This window comes from Rhamphochromis sp. 'chilingali' (assembly GCF_963969265.1).
Source record: "Rhamphochromis sp. 'chilingali' genome assembly, chromosome: 16".
NCBI classification, from domain to species: Eukaryota; Metazoa; Chordata; class Actinopteri; order Cichliformes; family Cichlidae; genus Rhamphochromis; species Rhamphochromis sp. 'chilingali'.
This window is the reverse complement of record NC_137943.1, coordinates 8499269-8517528: the sequence shown is the minus strand read 5'-3', so window position 1 is coordinate 8517528 and position 18260 is coordinate 8499269. Positions and strand designations below refer to the sequence as shown.

Below are 18260 nucleotides of genomic sequence, written 5' to 3'. Positions count from 1 at the left end.
TACCTCTACTAAAATGTAAACATTGTCCCAAAAGAATAAAAAATCTGATAATGTCCATACTTCTGCTAACCCTTCTTATACACCCCTCTCTTTGGTGTCTATAGGATATGGATGTAAATGTTGCTGGTGTGGTCTATACATTTAATTTTTTAAATCCACATGGTTGCTAGAGAAGCTGACCCTGTCTTTTAATGTCACCTGCTCTGGGTGAATGGGGGAAAAAATACAACCCGCTGTTAGTTACGGAGAGTTATGAGCATGAAAGCTTCCTGTTCTGCAGAGTGTCAGTCTGGCTAAGCAGTTTGTTTGTGAGTCAAAGCTGTCCTTCTTTTATACAGGCCTTTATAATTAAAATACATAAAGAAAAATACACAGCAAATGAGCAAAATATATTTTCCTTTACAATATAAAGAACTAGTTTATTGGTTTGAATCATTATCCAGCAGTTCCAGCAGGAGGCAAGCTGACTAACAGTTACTGCGTAAAACCGAGGAAAGTCACTGGTGTCAAAGAAATTACAAACAGGCTGGCAGACACAACAGACAGTGCTGGGATCATAATATCAGGCTTTATTTGGACGTCAGGTTTACAGATTTGGTTCATTTAGGCTTGCGTGTTAATCAGTGTGCAATTATCTACTGAATATGCGTTTGTGTGTGTAATTTGTGTTTGAAACATGTCTACATGTTTTTATGCCCTGATCAATCTACATTTACAGCATAACATGAAGTAAAAAACACATTCAATACCAAATAAAATGGCTTTGTCCTTGTTTTTCTACTTTAGCACCTTTTAAGTAAATACTGATAAAGTGGTACACATTCAGAAATCACGTACCTCTCCTTTGGGAGGTCTTTGGCTGAAAATATAGATTTGAGATTAAAAGAACAACTGATACAAATGATACTGCATGTCTTTGTGTGTGTGTGTGTGTGTGTGTGTGTGTGTGTCCTGCATAGACTGCTTTTGCTTTTGGTAAATTAATTTTCTCCCATAATGACAGGATATGTAGCCCCCTCAGTGCCTTCCATCCAGTAATGATAGTGACCACAGAGGTGTGGTCTGTGAGGGTGTGTTTACATGTACGCTGAAGGAGCTGGTCCTTCTTTCCTCCCATGAATTCTCGTTCTAGCTTTACAGTTCCTTTCTAGCATATCCAGCGGATGAAGCGCTCAAAGAAGGCCGGCTTGTTCAGCATGGCGTAATCGTCTCCCCTAAAGATGGCTGACGTGTCTCCGAGCGCCACCTTCTTTAGCACCTCCTCATCAGTGTCGCTTCCCATGGCGATCACCGTGGGAACGCCTTCCGCTCTCTTCATGGCGCTCACACCTTCATCCAGCTGCTCTCTGGCTGTGATGCCATCAGTGATGAACACGAAGGCCACCTCAGCGTTGCGGCGTGACAAGCGACTGTTGCCCTACAAACACAACATAAAACAAATAATAAAGTCGCGTATCATTTGAGCATTTTTTGCTCCATACTTGCGACATTAGTGATGCCAGAAGATTGTCAGTCAATCAGTGAAAACTCCAGGGAGTCAAAAAGACAACCACTAGGACTGCAAAAAAAAACAACACACCAAAATGCCAAAAACTGCAGTACCTCGTCTGGCCACATGAGGCAGGCTCTAAAAGTGAGTCAATCCCCACAGACTCCCTTGTTAAAATGCTGAGCTTTACAACAGAGTTAACAATGCTACAACTGAGTAAAAAACAGTTTTGATCTCTCAAGCTGACTTCACTGACTTCATCCTTCAAAGTCTCTGTGTTTAGGTTAATTTTTAAGTAACACAACAATTTAGACATTAAGCACCTTCAGCCATTTACAGTTAGAAGCGGGTGTTGGCTAGAACACAAGCTGCGTGTCACCTCAAACAGCTGGAGGGAGTGGTCTGGACTTCTCAAATTAAAAAAAAATAAGATGTGTATATTTGTTATACCTTAAACACCAGATTGTTGACAGCAGAGATGATAGCGCTGCCCAAAGCAGAGGAAGAATCCATGTAGGTGATGCCTGCTAGTGAATCGGAGATCACTGTGAGGTTATGCGTCAGTGCGAACTCCACCCTCTGCTCCGAGGGGCTGCCGTACTGTAACAAAGCCAGGCGGGAATTCCTATCGTCATTTTCGCCGGTAGCCAGGACGAGACGGCGAGCCACATTCTCAATGAACTCTTTGGCCCTGCGGTGGTTCTCCAGCCCCATCCTCTCAGAACCATCCAGGAGGAACACCATATCCACTGGCCGCTGAACACAAGCAGCCACAGCAGGCTCTGGAACAGACACACATACATACATAGCAGGGTGTTCGGTGAGCTACAGCTGGAAAACAGATGCTCAAGAGTCAAAGCCCGCAACAACAACAACAACAAAAATATATATACACATATTAACAACAACATGCTGTAATTCCATGCATGCCAGCTGCAGTCCGGCTCTTTCAGTATTTCTTTGAGTAGCCTTCCCAGATTCTGACCGGCCTTGTCAATAAAGCACTGTTTTAGTTTGCTCGTTGAGTTTATTCTCTTTAGACATTAAAATAAAAATAATATATGAATGTATCCCATTTTACAGGAAACAAAATGAACAACGTGAACAATGTTCACATCAGCAAGTTGCAGTCACAGAGCTAAAACAATAACATGACATTGGATTGAAGCCACTCTGTGGTCCTTTTCTTCAAGTCATCCTACTTTGCAAGCCAAGCCACATGCAAAAAAAATCCCCCCGAAAAACATGCACCAGTCAAGGGCACATCATACAATAGTTCCCTCACAGTCGGTGCCAATTCATTTAACCAAACATTAACATACACCATCCTCTGACTCACATACAGTATGCTGTGAATTGTGTAAAACCAGATATTTTCCACATGCAACAGCCTTTCACCGACGTGATTCATTCACAGGGGAAAAAAACATAAAGGCTGTAACCATGGATACGTGCAAAACAGCAAAAAAAAACCTGTCATCGGAGTGATTCACAGTGATAATGAGGCTCCATCAACTGTAACCGAATAACAAGAACGGCCCTGTAGACAAATCTGCCTCCAACAAATGCATGACATTCATTTTCCATTTCAATTGAAAATGTTTTGAAATACGTGATCTGTACATATTACTAACAGACATACTCAGGATTACTGTGCTATATCCATAAATGTTTATGTTTATATTTATATTCTGAGGCCAGAAGGGATCATGAATCCACATTTTGACTGAAGTCAATTCACACAAAGGGTTCTCTGAAAGCTTAGTAAAAGACCAGCTTCATATCATGCAGTTCAGCCCAGGTGTATATTTCATCTGCATAGTTTAAACAATAAAACAATGCCCACAGTTTGAATAAATTCTATTCTTTGTCCAGCAGTAAGCTTATTAGTCAATGGCATCCATAATGGCGAGGTAGCATGGTTAGCATATTAGCATTAGCAAAGTCCTATGGCTTTCGTTGGGTCCCCCATAATGTCCCCATAGACATATTTGAAGGAGTTGATAAACAGCTGGGTCCACTGCTGCCTGTCCGCTCCTTGGGCGAGTTTGGCTCTCTGGGCTGTGTACGCCATGGTCGCCACACCAATCCCATACTGTTGCTCGCTCAGGCCGTTCAGCAGGCTGGTCACACCCTCCAAAGAGGTGGGGACCAATGAGGGGCTGCCTTCCTCGGCTAGTGGCTTCCAAGGGGGTGGGGCTTGCCCCACAGAGATGCCCCCTCCTGCAACGAGTGGGCGGAATAACATTGTGGGCGTGGTCCCACAAACACGAGGCACCAACAGAGCCAACTGAGATGTCGGAGGTACACTGAGTTGCTTGAAAATTCTTAGATTGAGCCAAAAAATGTAATCGCACCAATACAAAGGAGGTGTAATGATCTCTACTGACCTACTGCTCGCACGGTTTAACAAATTGCAACCAAATCCTAATGCAGTCTAACGGGGCAGTATGCTTCAAAAAGAAGGCAAATCTATTGGTATTTAAGTTGTAAATGGCCACCACTGAAGTGAAATGCAGGGCGATTTGTATAAATAGGTAAAAGTACCTCGATGGAAGAACTTTCAATAAGGCAAAACAAAAAGTAACTTAATTTGAAGCGTAGTATAAATGTTACAGGAATAAGTGAAGCTACAACAGGACACTTAGACTTATACAAAAAATCCTACCTGATTTACAAGGCAGATCAGGGCACACGATGAAAGGATCTAAAACAAAGATAGCGAATATGTCAAACCATGAAGAACAAAACAAGATGGTTAGTCCACTACATGCTGCACAGAATGAATATTTCTGTGTATTTACCTGGGCAGAGCACGGTCTCGATCTTGTCAATGAACTCCTCTGCCACTAGGTCTGCAAAGCGTCTCATTCCCATTACTTTACCATCCCTCTGGCAGGCGATGCTCTTCAGACTCTCATTCTCCTCGATCTGCTCAAACATGTCTCCGATACCAATGGCGCTCACGTCAACGTTGGGATCTCTACTCACACGCATTGGTTCACACAAACACAATCGATGAGATAAAAATGATCCTTTTCACAAAAAATGAATCTCAAACCACAGCCCCAGTAGCACCTGCAGAGGTAGGTGAGCAGATTGTCGTCATCTCTGGGGTCAAAGCGTCCGTCGGTGATGACGACGACAGTGACGTTGGCTTTCGCTCTGCGGCTGTCCCTGATCAGGTTGTCGTAGGCGTACTTCAGAGCAGACGGCGTGAACGTACCTCCTGCGATCCACTCCAAACGCTTTACTGCATCCTGAGCGATGGAGACGACAGTATGAGAGTTTGCCGCGTATTATGTCACATCACCACCATTATTTTTACAAAGGCGCTTCATGTCTGACTACGGCCTTGTTCTATAAAAACAATTATGGTAATATGTGCTGAGGTGAAATTATAGGCTGTAATGACACCCAATGGTTTGTTGAATCCCTTTTTTTTGTCATTTACTGCCTTGGTTTTTTTGAAATGAAACAAGCAAAAGGATGGATGTCGGTAAGAAACTAAGCATTTTACCTTAATTATAGTTATAGAGGTTACAGTAGCTTGCAGATCAGAAAGGCACTATCCCTAAATTATACCCTGTTTTATTATCTTTTTCATTCTTAGTGGAACCATAAATTACAAAATGAACACTCTGTATTATTAAATAGGACTTAAAACTAGCACATGGGACCATGAATTTGACAGTGAAGTGATTTTCAAGGCTATGAGTCAATAGATAAGTGGATATATTTTCCCATAAACTTTCATAGAGACAGATTTGTTTTTGCAACCAGATGAGTCGCCCCTGTCTGGCCATTAGAAAGAATGCAGGTTTAAGGTACTGCTGTGTTGACATCACTGTTCAGATTCAGAAGTTATTTCCATTTTTTTCAGACACACCCTAATGTAATAAAATAGGATAAAGTTTGCACTGACCACATTCAAGTTCAAATTTAAACTTGTTTACCAAATGTAATCAGCAATTGTAACAAACAATATTTTGAGAGAAGCTGGATTACACTTCTTACATTCTTTCTAATGCCAAGCAGGGGGCAGATCGTCTAAGCCTCAATTGTGAAGAGGTCTGGGAAAATCACTCTGCTTTTTTAAAATTTGATTCATGATGTCTGGAAAACACTTTCTTAACTAGTTTAAAATCTCAGTGCTAAGTTTCAAATCTTCCATCCAACGTGTTGTTGGGTTTGTTGATTAAAGCTCTAATGAAAATGAAATAAATGAGGCATATCTCTGGGCGTGGTAGCCTTCTAACTTGCAAATTGCTTCAGTATTAACTTGAAATCCAAGATCTGAGTATGATCCATCCCTGGCCTGGGACATGTGCTTTTAAAAAACTGAAATAGCACTGGCTAAAATGTAAAACTGAAAGCTTTAAAATGAGAGCCCCCAAGTCAATGGGTGACATCACAGTGGCTGATCAACCTGTTATATGCAGTGTATCATCGTTTTTATTCTTTTCTGATTTGTTTATAATAAGAAAAACATCATATGTGGCCAGACACTTGCTTTATGATGGTGAATTCCATCTTCTGCAGCTCAGACACTACTAAGCAACGTACTGAGAGGAACATGTGCAGACTGATCAGCCTAGTTCATTAAAAAAAAACATCTGGTGTAAAGAACAATCTCCTCTCTACTCTAAAAATAAACTGACACATGTGTTTGTGTCCGTCTGTGTGAGACCTTGAAAGCAGCCAATGAATCAATCTTGGGGTCGTTGAGCCGGATGGCCTGGAAGGTTCCACTGTGACTGTACTGAACCACTCCCACCCTAGTGCCTGGAAACAAGCGTGGCTATCTTATTAACAGGTGTAATTGGGAGTTATCTTGTAAAAATGTGAACTTAAAGCCTGACAGCTGTATCTACCTGTGTCTGACAGAGGGTCTTTGGCAAATGATCCCAGTCTGCTGATGGTGTTGATGACAAAGTTCTTCTCCAGGGTGAAGTTGGTGAGACCCACGGACTCTGAGCTGTCGATAACAAACACGATGTCCAGCGGTCCGCAACGTTTCTCACAGTCTAGAGATGAAAACGCAGCACGCTGTGAAGGTCTGACAATCTGACAGAGCACTTTGATGTCATGAATGTTTAGAGAGAGGCAAACAAACTCACCACAGCAGCCACACGTCTCTCTGATGTAGTTCATGACGTCACATTCCTGCAGGAAAAGACAGGAAACATCATTAAATCATCATCATGTGTTTGTGCTGACATAATAAAAGTGTAGTTGGTTGCAATATTCTCACAGTGAGGCCGGGATCCCCCTCAGGGCCAGGATCTCCCTGCAAAAAGACAATGCGAAATATCACACTGCGAATGCAACTACATTATGGATCTGTCTGTTTGTTTTTTGTGTACTCACATCACGCCCAGCTTCTCCTTTTGGGCCTCTTGATCCAGGTTCACCCTGGGACCCTGGCTCGCCCTGTTGGAAGGAAATAAATCACACAGCTTTCCTTTGAGCGAAAGAGAAACTTCAAACTTCATCCGAGGTGCTACTTACTGGTTGTCCTGGAGTTCCTTTAAGTCCAGGTTCACCCTTTTGACCACAGTCACCTCTGGTGCCACGAGGTCCACGCTTACCCTTGTCTCCTCTGTCACCCTGCGTATTATCGGGGAAAATTTCATCACCTGGCCATGTCAGGCAGAAACTATAAGCAGTGTTAACGCATTGATTCTAAGTTACCGGTTCTCCTCTTGATCCCGTATAGCTAAAGCCAGCTCTTCCATTGTCTCCCTGAGTAGCGATAAAACAAAGAGTTAAAACAAGGAACTGCAGCTATGAAGACAGCTACCACAGAAACAAACGTGGAGAGTCTAACCTTTGGTCCGAGGTTTCCAGGCTCTCCTCTAGGTCCAGCATCACCAGGGTCACCTCTGCTGCCCTAAAATACAAGCAGAGTAAATGGAGAGTGGATTAACATATATGTCTTTAAGGGACTTTTAAATATAGTTCTCAAATGTGACTTTTAACCCACGGTTCTTCCTTTCTCTCCTGGTGGGCCTGCTGGTCCCCTAGGTCCTGGCAAGCCAACATCACCCTGTTCAGAACAAAGAAAAGTGCACATGTAACAAACTCAAGTAGATTAAAGAGCTCAAGACTGTATAGTGTTCAATGACAATGAATCAATGAATGTGACACCGCAGTTCATATTACCTTTGCCCCATCGCTTCCTGTTTCACCGGGAAGGCCCCTCTGGCCCTCAGGCCCACTTTCACCCTGAAACACAGTAAAAAACGCCCTTCAGCCTCCCAGTGGTGGAATAATAAAACCGATTTAAGAGACAAATCATTTGAGGATATGCGAATAATTCATCACGTAGGTGATGTAAAAGTTACAAAAGGTCCCAAAAGTTAGTGGGACCTCAGACGATAAGACCAACCACAGCGCTGTCCTGGATGATTTAGTAGATGTCAGTGTGACATGTAAAAAATATTTACAAAAAAGTCTTGTAAAAATCTTGGAGCCTTTACTGACTGATTGGACTGTCATTTCTGAGGAAACTCTTTTTTCTTAGTCTATCCTTTTCCTTGTTGGCGCAGGTCAGATGCTTATTTGTAAGCAAAAAAACCTCTCAGTTAAGTTGTTGACTGGTCTAAAAGGCTGATTGGTGAGCCACAGCTGAGGCCAGACAGTTCCAGCGGTCGGCTGCTTCGATCTTACTTTGACCACTCGCATCCTTTGCATACTGACTTTCAGTTTCTTCCTTCTTGATGAAGGCTGGCAGTGTTCAAAGTACAAAACAGCATTCATTTCTTTTGCTTATCTGTTGTTTTATGTTTTGCATGTGTATGTTGATGAGTTGCTCACCTACTGTAGACCAAACCACCTGAACCTGACATTTACGATTTGTGTCAGTGTGTACATAAAGACATACCTTCTCTCCCTTAGTGCCTGGAGGCCCTTGTGAACCCTTTGGACCATAGTCTCCTCTTCTACCCTACAAACAAAAAAAGGCATGGCAGCTGTGATGCCACATAAAGACAAAGCTCGCAGGAGAACGACTGTTGGCAAATGAAATAGGTGTTCTCACATTCTCGCCTCGAACACCCGGGACTCCAGAGGTTCCCTAAAAACACACAACACAGCAATCAGCGCCTTGAAGCAGGTGAATGAGTGTGACTTTGTTATTTATGTGGGGATGCATCTTACAGTGTTTCCTTTCGCTCCAGGAATACCAGGTGATCCAGGACTTCCCCTCTCTCCCTGCAGATGAAACACCAGAGTTTAGTCTATCACCTCCAACACTGATCATACTAATGTGACTTCCATGCTGCTATTCTGTCTGTTTGCTGGTACAGAATTTACCTTTGGTCCACCATCTCCGTCTGGGCCAGGCGGACCAGATCTTCCAGGGCGCCCAGGATCTCCCTAAAGACAATTAAGCAGACTTTCATCACCTCTTGAACAAATTATAGATTTTTTAATTTTATTATTTTTACAGCAGGAGCGACCATCTACCTTGTCTCCATCAGATCCGGGAGGACCACGTTCACCGACATCTCCAGGGTGACCGTCAGGACCCTGCAAACCATCAAAAAACAGACCATAAATAGATAGCATGTAATAATAGTTTTGAATAGTAATCAGTGACGTGACATACCCTGTCGCCTGGGTCTCCTTTGCAGCCTGGAGCGCCGATTCGCCCAATTTTACCCTAAAGACAACGACAAATACATCAGAAAAGCATCCCATGATCAAAAACTGGGAGCGTCATTTCAAAATAAGAGCATTTAAGGAAAGACTGCTTGAGTCCTACCTTCTGCCCATCTGTCCCGTTGCGTCCTGGGATGCCAGCCACACCCTAATGAGAACAAAGAGGAAACAGTTAGATGAGAAAAGCAAATCACCTTCCAGCATTAATGATTATTTAGAGATGACGTTAGATTAGACATACCTTTTTCCCCTGAGTTCCAATCTCTCCCTGTAGTCAGACAAAAGTCAGTAGTCATTTTATGTATAAGAAACACAGACGTTACTTTCATTCATTTTCAAACATCTCCATAGCCCATTCATAGTTGAAAAAATCCAAAAGCCACACCTTCTCGCCTTTTAGACCTGGTTCTCCCTACAAAGAAAACCATGTGTCATTATAAAGCCTAAATCAATGTTAAGAGTTGCACTGATGAAGATGATGGGTAGGCGAAAGTGTGGCTTCTTACTTTGATACCGGGCTGACCGATTGGACCTTCGATACCGGGGTCTCCTGGGCGACCTCTTTCTCCTTTTATTCCTGGCTCGCCATTGTCTCCTTTAGCTCCCTGCAGTCATCGAGTTCAGACGAGAAAACATTTGTGAGGATCAAAGTCACATAGGTGAAAGTGCTCTAAGCATGAGTGTTTGTGTGTGTGTTAAACTCACTTTTTGTCCCCTGTGGCCTTTTGGACCAGGAGGCCCTTTTGTCTCCAGACAGGACACATTGTAACACTGCGGTTCACAAGACACAAGGAGAGACAGTCAGTGAAGATAAAGGAAGGCAGCTCATAAACTGATCCTCTTCTGATTCTCAGGTGTGTCTTACCTCTACATATGCCAGATGTTTCTGTGAAGACAAAGGACACAAAACGTTAGCAGTAGCTGTCAGTAGCTGTGACTGTTTATGCGTGTGTGTTTGGAAGTTACCATTGTCTTGATGATTCGATCAATAGTTGGGGTATCTATCGTGACTCTGTTCTGGCTGAAGTTCACAGCTGCATATTCATTCCTGTAGAGGGACACTGGAGAGCTGGCGATGTCCCTCAGCCCAGTCTCCTCTATGTTATTCGATGCTGCCACAGCAAAGATATGGATGCCCTTGTCACGAGCCTCCTCTGCTGCCACCTTAATACCCCCACACGGGTTTCCAGTCACATGACCATCAGTGATGACAACAGCAAATCGGAGGGCCCTGGGGTATGAGGGTGAGCTCTGTATCTCCTTTGCCATTTCTCTGAGGGCACAATCGATGTAGGTCCCTTTACCCAAATACCTGATTCCCCTCACACCCTGGAAACATAGAAAATCAGAGGCGTTATCATGAAGGATGAGTTACAAAATTTGTGTTATTTTATGTTATTTACAGCAGAAACATTAAAGGAGAAGCCTGATAGGATGAGGCTTAAAACCTTCCTGTTTTAAATGTTTACAGTTAACGCTGGATCAGGTGACCGTGAATCCTTGCTTAGTTATGCTGCATTCGTCCGAGGCTGCTGGGGGCTTCCCATGATGCACTGAATGCTTCTTCTTCATTCACTTATTTTCCCTCACTATGTGTTTATACACCACTCTGCATTTAATCATTAGTTATTATTATTAGTCGACTCTCTTCCACAATGTGGTTTTTGTCTTGCCTACCTCCCCTCAGCCCCAGACAGGGAGGGCAGACGGCTGTGCTCCCCTGAGCCTGGTACTGCTGGAGATTTCTTCCTGTTAAAAGGGAGTTTTTCCTTCCCAGATGCTTTAGAATAATACAGATTCTCTGTATTATTGTAGGGTCTTTACCTTACAATATAAAGCCCAATGAGGTAACAGTTGTTTTGATTTGGTGCTAATACATAAAATGAACTTGAGCTGAATTGATCCATCTCTGTGCCAATTAGGCCAGCTGGCTATTGGACAAAAAGTGAACAGGTGTATTTGAAAGACTAAAGGTTTTTGAGATGTGCGTCACTCACTGTGATGAAATCATTCTTGGATGCAAACCGACTGAAAACACTTTGTGTCTGGGAGAAGTGCAGTCCACCGATTTTCCAGGTGATCCGCACGACACCCCTGAGCTCTTCATCATCCAAACGCTGTGCGAACTGCTCCGTGAATATCTACAGCATCAACAACATTACACAACACGGCTGTTACTTTTACTAAATCCAACAATAGGGATCGTTTTAAGCCACAGAGTTGTAAATAAATGAGCAACCTTGATACTCTCCACAAGTGCTCCAGGAGGCGGCTCCTGCAGGGCAATAGTCTCCGACGTGTCTATGGTGAAATACACGTCTATGGGACATTCGTTTTTTTCTAGAAGGGAAAAGATGAGAACACAAAAACACAAACTTAAACCTTCCTTCCTGTTACATCACAGAGTACTTGAATCAGACAAATGTTCCATGTTGTGTTAGTGAAACTGTGGCTGTTCAGTTTTGTCGTGCTCACTGCTGCAATCGGTTTTCTCGGCACGAGTCAGGGCTCCAAAGAGAAGAGCGAACAGGACGAACTCTAACCCCACCATCTTCTTCTTCTCCTGTCACGACACATTGAAACACACTTTTCAGTTATTGCAGTTGGGAAATGAATTCGGCAACTGCAGGATAAAACAGCAAAGAAAGGCAAAGACATGCATGATGAGATTATTAAGATGAAAAAAAGAAATGATGAGAGAATAGCCTTTAATATATAAAACATTATAAAAAACCCTGAAAATGCACGCTTCACTATATGAATTTTTTGTATCTAGAGTGCTTTTTTCCTGCTTAAAACTGAACTTATTTTTTTTTTTTTCATTTTCTTCATCTGACATCAGTGTCAAACAAACACATGCAGGGACTGTTGTACAGTGAACAAAATGGCTGCCGTGCAGTTATGTAAGAGGTTTGAAAGCATCACATGAGTCAAACTTGTTTTGTGTGTGTCCAAAGACAGAAAAGAAAAGAAAAGCTAAAAAATGTAATAACTGTATGACTGTATGACTGTGTCGCTGTAGAAACTTAACCCGCTGCTAAACTACAACCAGATTCCATCAAAGTTCAATGAGAACAACAAAACTTGTGCAGGAGTGAAGTAGTTCAGTTCAAGCTCAAAGCTACGAGGTATTGACCTGATTATATTCTCAAAACAAAAAGCATGAAACCTCAGCCGTGTTCCTGAACATCAGGGTCAGCCTATGGCTGCATCTGGAGACCAGAAAACAGGTTGTTGATTGGATAAAAAGAAAGGCACACATTTTTATCACAAACCAAATTCTTTCAAAGGTCTCACTCTACTGCCATCAACAGGATTTCTCCACTCTCACATAAAGCCAAAGCTGTCACAGCAAGGTTAACTCATTGAGGGCAGGCTCGGTGACCTTATTTGCATCACACACTTTACAGCTTTGACGGGACATGTCTCTGCCATTCAAAACAAATGTACAGAAACCAGTTGCACATTGGGCCTTGTGGGAGCTCTTATGATCTGGGCAGAAGCAAAATGAAAGAAGCTAAGAACTCTATTGCCCATCACTCCATTTAAACTAGGAACTCCAGCTAAAATAATGTCTACAAGAGCACAGTATGAAAAAACGCACACTAACGGCGCAAAACAGGAGAAAACAGCTTCCGTCTGAGAACAAAGAACTTTCAACACAATTTCCAATACTACATGTGTCATTCATATATGTCACTCTACACAGCTCAGCTGTTCTGCCGGTGGAGCTCGTATCTGTGAAACAAAATGATTTTTCCCCCACCAGCGCTGCTGAGTGAGTTTTCATACCGGCCTACATTTTATTTTAATGCTGGAATATCAGCCAGAACCTCGTCAGCGACGCGCTTTGCTGCGGGTCCCTCTAGCGGACAAAAGGCTATGAGCTGCGCAGGAGTCCTGCAGCTTCTGCAGATGTTCCTACTCCTCTTCCACTGCCCGGGCCACGAGCGAGTGGGAGCTCTCACAGCTTTAGAGCTCAGAGCGGGTGAATATCGTGCAAAAAACCCAAAGAAATATACAATCCACTCTCTGATATTTTTATTTGTTTGTTTAACGTTTGTGAGTTCTCAGAGAAGGTTGACGCTCTGAGAACTCACAAACTTCTCGCCTGAGAGCTAGAGTTCACACAACAGTTTTCGTCGGCTGAGAAAACACCGTCATTTCAGCTCATAGGACTAAATTACAAGACACAGAAGGAGAGAAGAGGGAGACAGGCAGGTTCACGAGAGAGACACGGGGGGAGAGAGCGAGAGCGAAACAGAGAAGCAAAAAGAGTCTGTGCGTAAAAGTGCAGCTTACCCAAACTCTATACAACTTCAGAACTTCGTCAGCAGCTTATCTTTTGATTATCTCCTCATCTCCACAGGGGGGGGGGAGCCGAGAGAACGAGTGATACAGGAAGAGAGAGTGGGAAATGACACCCTGGATGCGCGTTTGCTTCCCGCAGAAGAACCGTCCGTTCGTCCGCCTGTCCCGGTCCAACCCCAGCTACGAGCTCTTGAGCCCTCCTCCTCCTCCCAGCTCAGCTCAGTGCGCAACGCCGTCCGCTTGGAGGCGCCGTGGCTTCGCTGGAACCCGTGTGTGTGCGCGTGCGTGTACCAAGTGCCTGCCGTGCCAACAGGTGGTCGTTTGCCAGAAAGTGATCGCCAGTGTTTATATGTGCTCTTTAGTTCTAATGTATTTACTTATCCTGATATAAAGTCTGCAGTCAACGTGTATTTATGAAGAACTCATATATAAAATAAAGAAATGACCTGATATGGAAATATTCTTATGATTCTGCATTATCATACAAGCTCCGTGTTCTACATCTTTGGCCACTTAAACTAATTAAATTCTCTTTATAGAAGTGTGATGTTATATTTGGGCTGATCAATCTTCTGTCTTGTCATATGAATATTCTTCTGGCTCAAAATGACTTGATATCATTGATGAGAGATATATTTCTGATATGCTGTAAATGACTTGTTGGCCTATAATCTTATAGGCCAACAAGTCATTTACAGCATTCAATTTTTCCCCCCAAGCACCACTAATTTGGGATGCCAAGACTTGTTTCTGTCTTAAACGCCACAGTTTTTTTTTTTATCATTGCCATTCCACAGAACACATGGTGAAAACCTTAGGACACGCTGAGCTTTCAGGTCCTCGAGCTAAAGCATTTAGGAGGTATTCACAGTTGATCTCAGACATGTGGCAGGTCAGAATGAAATAAAACAGGATAAAGAGCGGACTCACCCCCCTCCATACTCCTAACCCACCGTCTTGCCTGTTCCTGGTGATATGCTTGCAATTAATAGGCCAAGCTCTGTAGTTTATACCTGGTGTAAACACAGGCAGCCTGTGCATGACTCTGCGCACATGTTTACATATTTTGAGGGACTTAAAGCGAACTATTTACCTACTTGTATGTGTTAACGTAGTGGGAGTTCTCCCCTTTTTTAGGGGATTTACCCTGTCTGTGCACATCTGCACAAACAGTTAGATTTATAGTGTGAATGGAAAGCATGTCTTAATTTATGTTATCATTGCAGATTATGCTGCTGGAGCTGCCTTTGCAGTGAAGACTAACACTGCCACTAATGTGTAATCCAGCGCAGAACACAGGAGGCGCACATGTTTACATATTTTGAGGGACTTAAAGCAAACTATTTACCTACTTGTATGTGTTAACGTAGTGGGAGTTCTCCCCTTTTTTAGGGGATTTACCCTGTCTGTGCACATCTGCACAAACAGTTAGATTTATAGTGTGAATGGAAAGCATGTGTAACCGAGGACAAGGGATGAGTAAACGGGGCAAAGAAATAATTGATCATTTATTTATTACATGAGTTAAACATACAAATTCCCAGTCGTTTCCAGACAGGACTTACAACACATCCTGCTGATATCCCAGCTGCACATGAGACTTACCACACAAACTGTGCAAAATAACACTACAACCCGTCACACCCCGCTTAGTGACACTGCAATCGTGGCACACACTGCAAACAATTCGGGTCTCAGCGCAGCTGGGAATCAGTGCTATGTATGGCCTGTGATCTGAGAGATAAAGGGAAGTGGCACAAACAATTAAAATAAAAAACAAAACAAAAGAGAGGTTAGTCCGCCCTTACAAAACTTACTCTCAATCAATAACCGCCTCTACGGCTGGACGGACTAACCAAAACAAAATTACAAATCAATCAAAAGAACAAAAAAAAAAGGACAGCAGAGACAGCACAGCTGAAAAACAAACAACATTATCAATTAAAATATTACCCAATAAAATAGCAATTTTATAAAACCATTCAAAATCATGAAACTAAAACAAACACTCAATATACCTACAATATTGATCAGTTTCCCTGCGCGCAGTCGATCTAGGGCTTGATCAATTCTTCTATTAAAATTCGTGGTCACACTAAAAAAGTCCAATGACACATTAAAAATAGGCACATGCAATAGCAAAAGATCCAAACAAAAATGGCAAAAGTCTCTTACCGACAGTATACCCACTCGCACCTGAGTGAATTAATTGCCTCTGGTTTTTTCCACAGAAGAGCGCTGACTTCACCCCACACACCCACTACCTTTTCACAGCTCTTCAGCCAATCACCTGGCAGAGAGCAACAAACTGCCAGGTGACACTTGTTACACATGTCTTAATTTATGTTATCATTGCAGATTATGCTGCTGGAGCTGCCTTTGCAGTGAAGACTAACACTGCCACTAATGTGTAATCCAGCGCAGAACACAGGAGGCAAATCAGGAACAGAGTTGTACATCCTTTACATGGCAGAGCCAACAATGTGGAAATGAAGCGGTCATGTGGATTAACTCATGTGGAAGGAAGATGCTGTAAAAAATAAAAATGAAAATCTGGAGTTTTATTTTGAAGCTGTACCAAGGATCAACATAAAATACCTTGTCAAGCTTTAGACGAAGCGACACGAATGAACACGTAACGAATCTGTGAAAGGACATTTTTGAAGACGTTGCTCTTAACTTTACCTCGCTTACAGAGGTGTCTGGAGGTGAGGCAGGAATCAGCATTCTGCCGTGTGGGAAGATGAGAAGAAGTGCTGAGACAGAAAAGAGAATGACGAGGAAGAGAAGGCCAGCTGCTGACCAGAGTTATTACTATGTGAAGCTCTTCTCTCTGGATGGGGAAGGGTTTTTCCTTAAAAAGAGAAGAGTGGAGCAATGTGTGTGTGTGTGTGTGTGATGGAGAGATGGGGGTGTTCTGGTCTCTCTTAAAACTGGGTGACTCATAGGATAGGAATGACCTTCCTCCCGAATAAGAGTAAACCAGTCTCTGCTTCTCTGTGTCTCTCTGACACACACACACACACATTAATTTTTGTCACATGGACTGAAAGAGAGTTCTGTAGAGGGATTACTGTAGAAGAAAAGTGTCTAGAAAACTATCATACTCAGACACTGCTGCAGCTTATTTTCTCACAGTTCCATGGAAAAGGTCACAAGGAACAATTTATTTGTGCCTGTTGCAAACAACTGCAAATGCACATGAAGGGCAACATGGGCAGGGGGGGGAATAAAAATGTTAAGAGCTGTGCAGTGAAAAAGCAGACAAACATTTTTGCTGTCTGTAATGAGCGCAGAACAAACTGAGTGCAGATATGGGTTATTTGATGTGCTTTAATCTCTGTGATGGTCACTGGGTGTGTGAATGTGAGCCATTCTTTCAAGAGGTTTTCCAGAGCAGTTCTTGATCTGTATATGTATATGTGAACAAATGCCAGGATATTACATATAAACATTACACAAGTTAACATTAACCCCCATTTTTTGCTTCTTTTGGCAGTCTCTCTCTTCATCCAGATGTGCTTTGTCTTTAGACAAAACAGCTGGTAGTTGTTACCTCTTTGCATCTCTCTCTCTCTCTCTCTCTCTCTCTCTCTCTCTCTCTCTCTCTCTCTCTCTCTCTCACACACACACACACACACACACACACACACACACACACACACACTTAAATTTCTTCTTCTCTGTTTTTTTCTTTTTTTCATTTCTTTCACCCTCTGAGGAGGTTTAATGCATAACCATTTCCAGAGTTCTAGAGAACTATAATAGACAAACACTTTTTTGCCGCTTTTTTGGACACATCTTGCAAAAACATTTTCTACACTTTCAGCGAATTTCCTTGGAAAAAGTCTGTACTGAGGTCTGAGGGCAGGACAGCACAGAAAGGTCCAGTCCCCTCAGAAAACAGAAGGAGCACGGGAAATTGCAGAAAAGCTGCAGAAGAGCCAACACAAGTTATGTGCTTGGCACCACTGTGCAAGTGCATAGCTGCATGCATGCAACAGATTTAAAAGGTGCATGCAAATGTAAATCATGCATGGCAACATGCAACTGGACACACCCATGCATATGCGCATAAAAGAACATGCACACTGGGGAAAGATCTGTGGAACAATCTGATAAGCGCCGTTCGGGCTCAGGTCATTTTGAAATTACTTGGACACAGGAAGTTATGTACCAAACAGTACAGAGATACACACACCCCGAACAGAAGTGAATGTCTGGTGCACACATAAATGCTGCACAGTCAAGATCTGAACAAAAAAATCAGGATCACTGGAGGGGAAAACAGCAGATTTAGTGAGGCAGTCTCAACGAATTTCTCCTGAATTCTGACTAAGGAGATTTAATTTAAAACATGTGTTTCGCATTGAGCAATAGAGAAGAAAATCAAACATTTGTGTCTGTGGATACAGAGTGATGAAGAGGCAAATATTTTAAATAAATCATGGACAGTTTTTGCTAAACGAATTCCTTCTCTTGTCCTTTTCTGCAAAGAGGTCAGCAGTCCTGTATCTTGTCTTGCTAGGGGCATTTCAACAGGCTGATACTTGCCGTCACAATGGGTAGCACTTTGGAAGCTGTACAAGACTACTGGCCTGTTACACTGAGAGATGGAACATTAAGCTGTCTTCAAATGGGAAATGGTGACGTTAGCACTTGGACATTTAGCAGTGTAAAACAGGCTGAAAAATTCTCCTCACTCTTTCCTGATTATCTATCAAAATTATTGTTTTATTTAAAAGAATATTAAATATTGTTGCAAAGAACAGGTAAAAAAAACCAAACATGTCTA

The 18260-nt window shown here is 42.6% G+C and overlaps 1 protein-coding gene across 3 annotated transcripts; it reads right to left on the bottom strand.

The window, feature by feature from the left end:
• Nucleotides 1-548: 548 nt before the first annotated feature.
• col6a2 (collagen, type VI, alpha 2) lies at nt 549-13673 on the bottom strand. Of its 3 annotated transcripts, none has more exons than XM_080862055.1 (32): nt 13457-13670; nt 11630-11717; nt 11394-11494; nt 11152-11295; nt 10121-10483; nt 10020-10040; nt 9860-9925; nt 9661-9759; nt 9540-9566; nt 9396-9422; nt 9258-9302; nt 9102-9155; nt 8960-9022; nt 8807-8869; nt 8651-8704; nt 8532-8567; nt 8376-8438; nt 7655-7717; nt 7476-7538; nt 7320-7382; nt 7184-7234; nt 7001-7099; nt 6860-6922; nt 6744-6779; nt 6610-6655; nt 6364-6516; nt 6180-6274; nt 4568-4749; nt 4294-4472; nt 4158-4196; nt 1940-2271; nt 549-1417 (listed from the first exon to the last, which is right to left on the bottom strand). In XM_080862055.1, exons 2-32 carry the CDS (start codon nt 11703-11705, stop codon nt 1148-1150), a joined length of 3036 nt encoding a protein of 1011 aa, XP_080718181.1. In that variant the 5' UTR covers nt 11706-11717; nt 13457-13670; the 3' UTR covers nt 549-1147. The 3 variants fall into 3 exon arrangements, with proteins under 3 accessions (XP_080718181.1, XP_080718182.1, XP_080718183.1); XM_080862056.1 differs by lacking the exon at nt 13457-13670 and adding an exon at nt 12291-12344; XM_080862057.1 differs by lacking the exons at nt 549-1417; nt 1940-2271 and adding an exon at nt 2994-3712 and having other exon boundaries at nt 13457-13673.
• Between the last annotated feature and the right edge of the window lie 4587 nt (nt 13674-18260).

What these genes read in the sequence shown, in the direction of transcription:
- col6a2 (XM_080862055.1), bottom strand. Translation starts at nt 11,705, where the DNA reads ATGGTGGGGTTAGAGTTCGTCCTGTTCGCTCTTCTCTTTGGAGCCCTG. An exon ending in CAGGCACTAAGGGAGAGAAG is followed by an intron (nt 7,718 to 8,375) that starts GTATGTCTTTAT and finishes ACTGTGTTTCAG; the next exon opens with GGTGAAAGTGGGCCTGAGGG. An exon ending in AAGGAACTCCAGGACAACCA is followed by an intron (nt 6,923 to 7,000) that starts GTAAGTAGCACC and finishes TCCTTCCAACAG; the next exon opens with GGCGAGCCAGGGTCCCAGGG.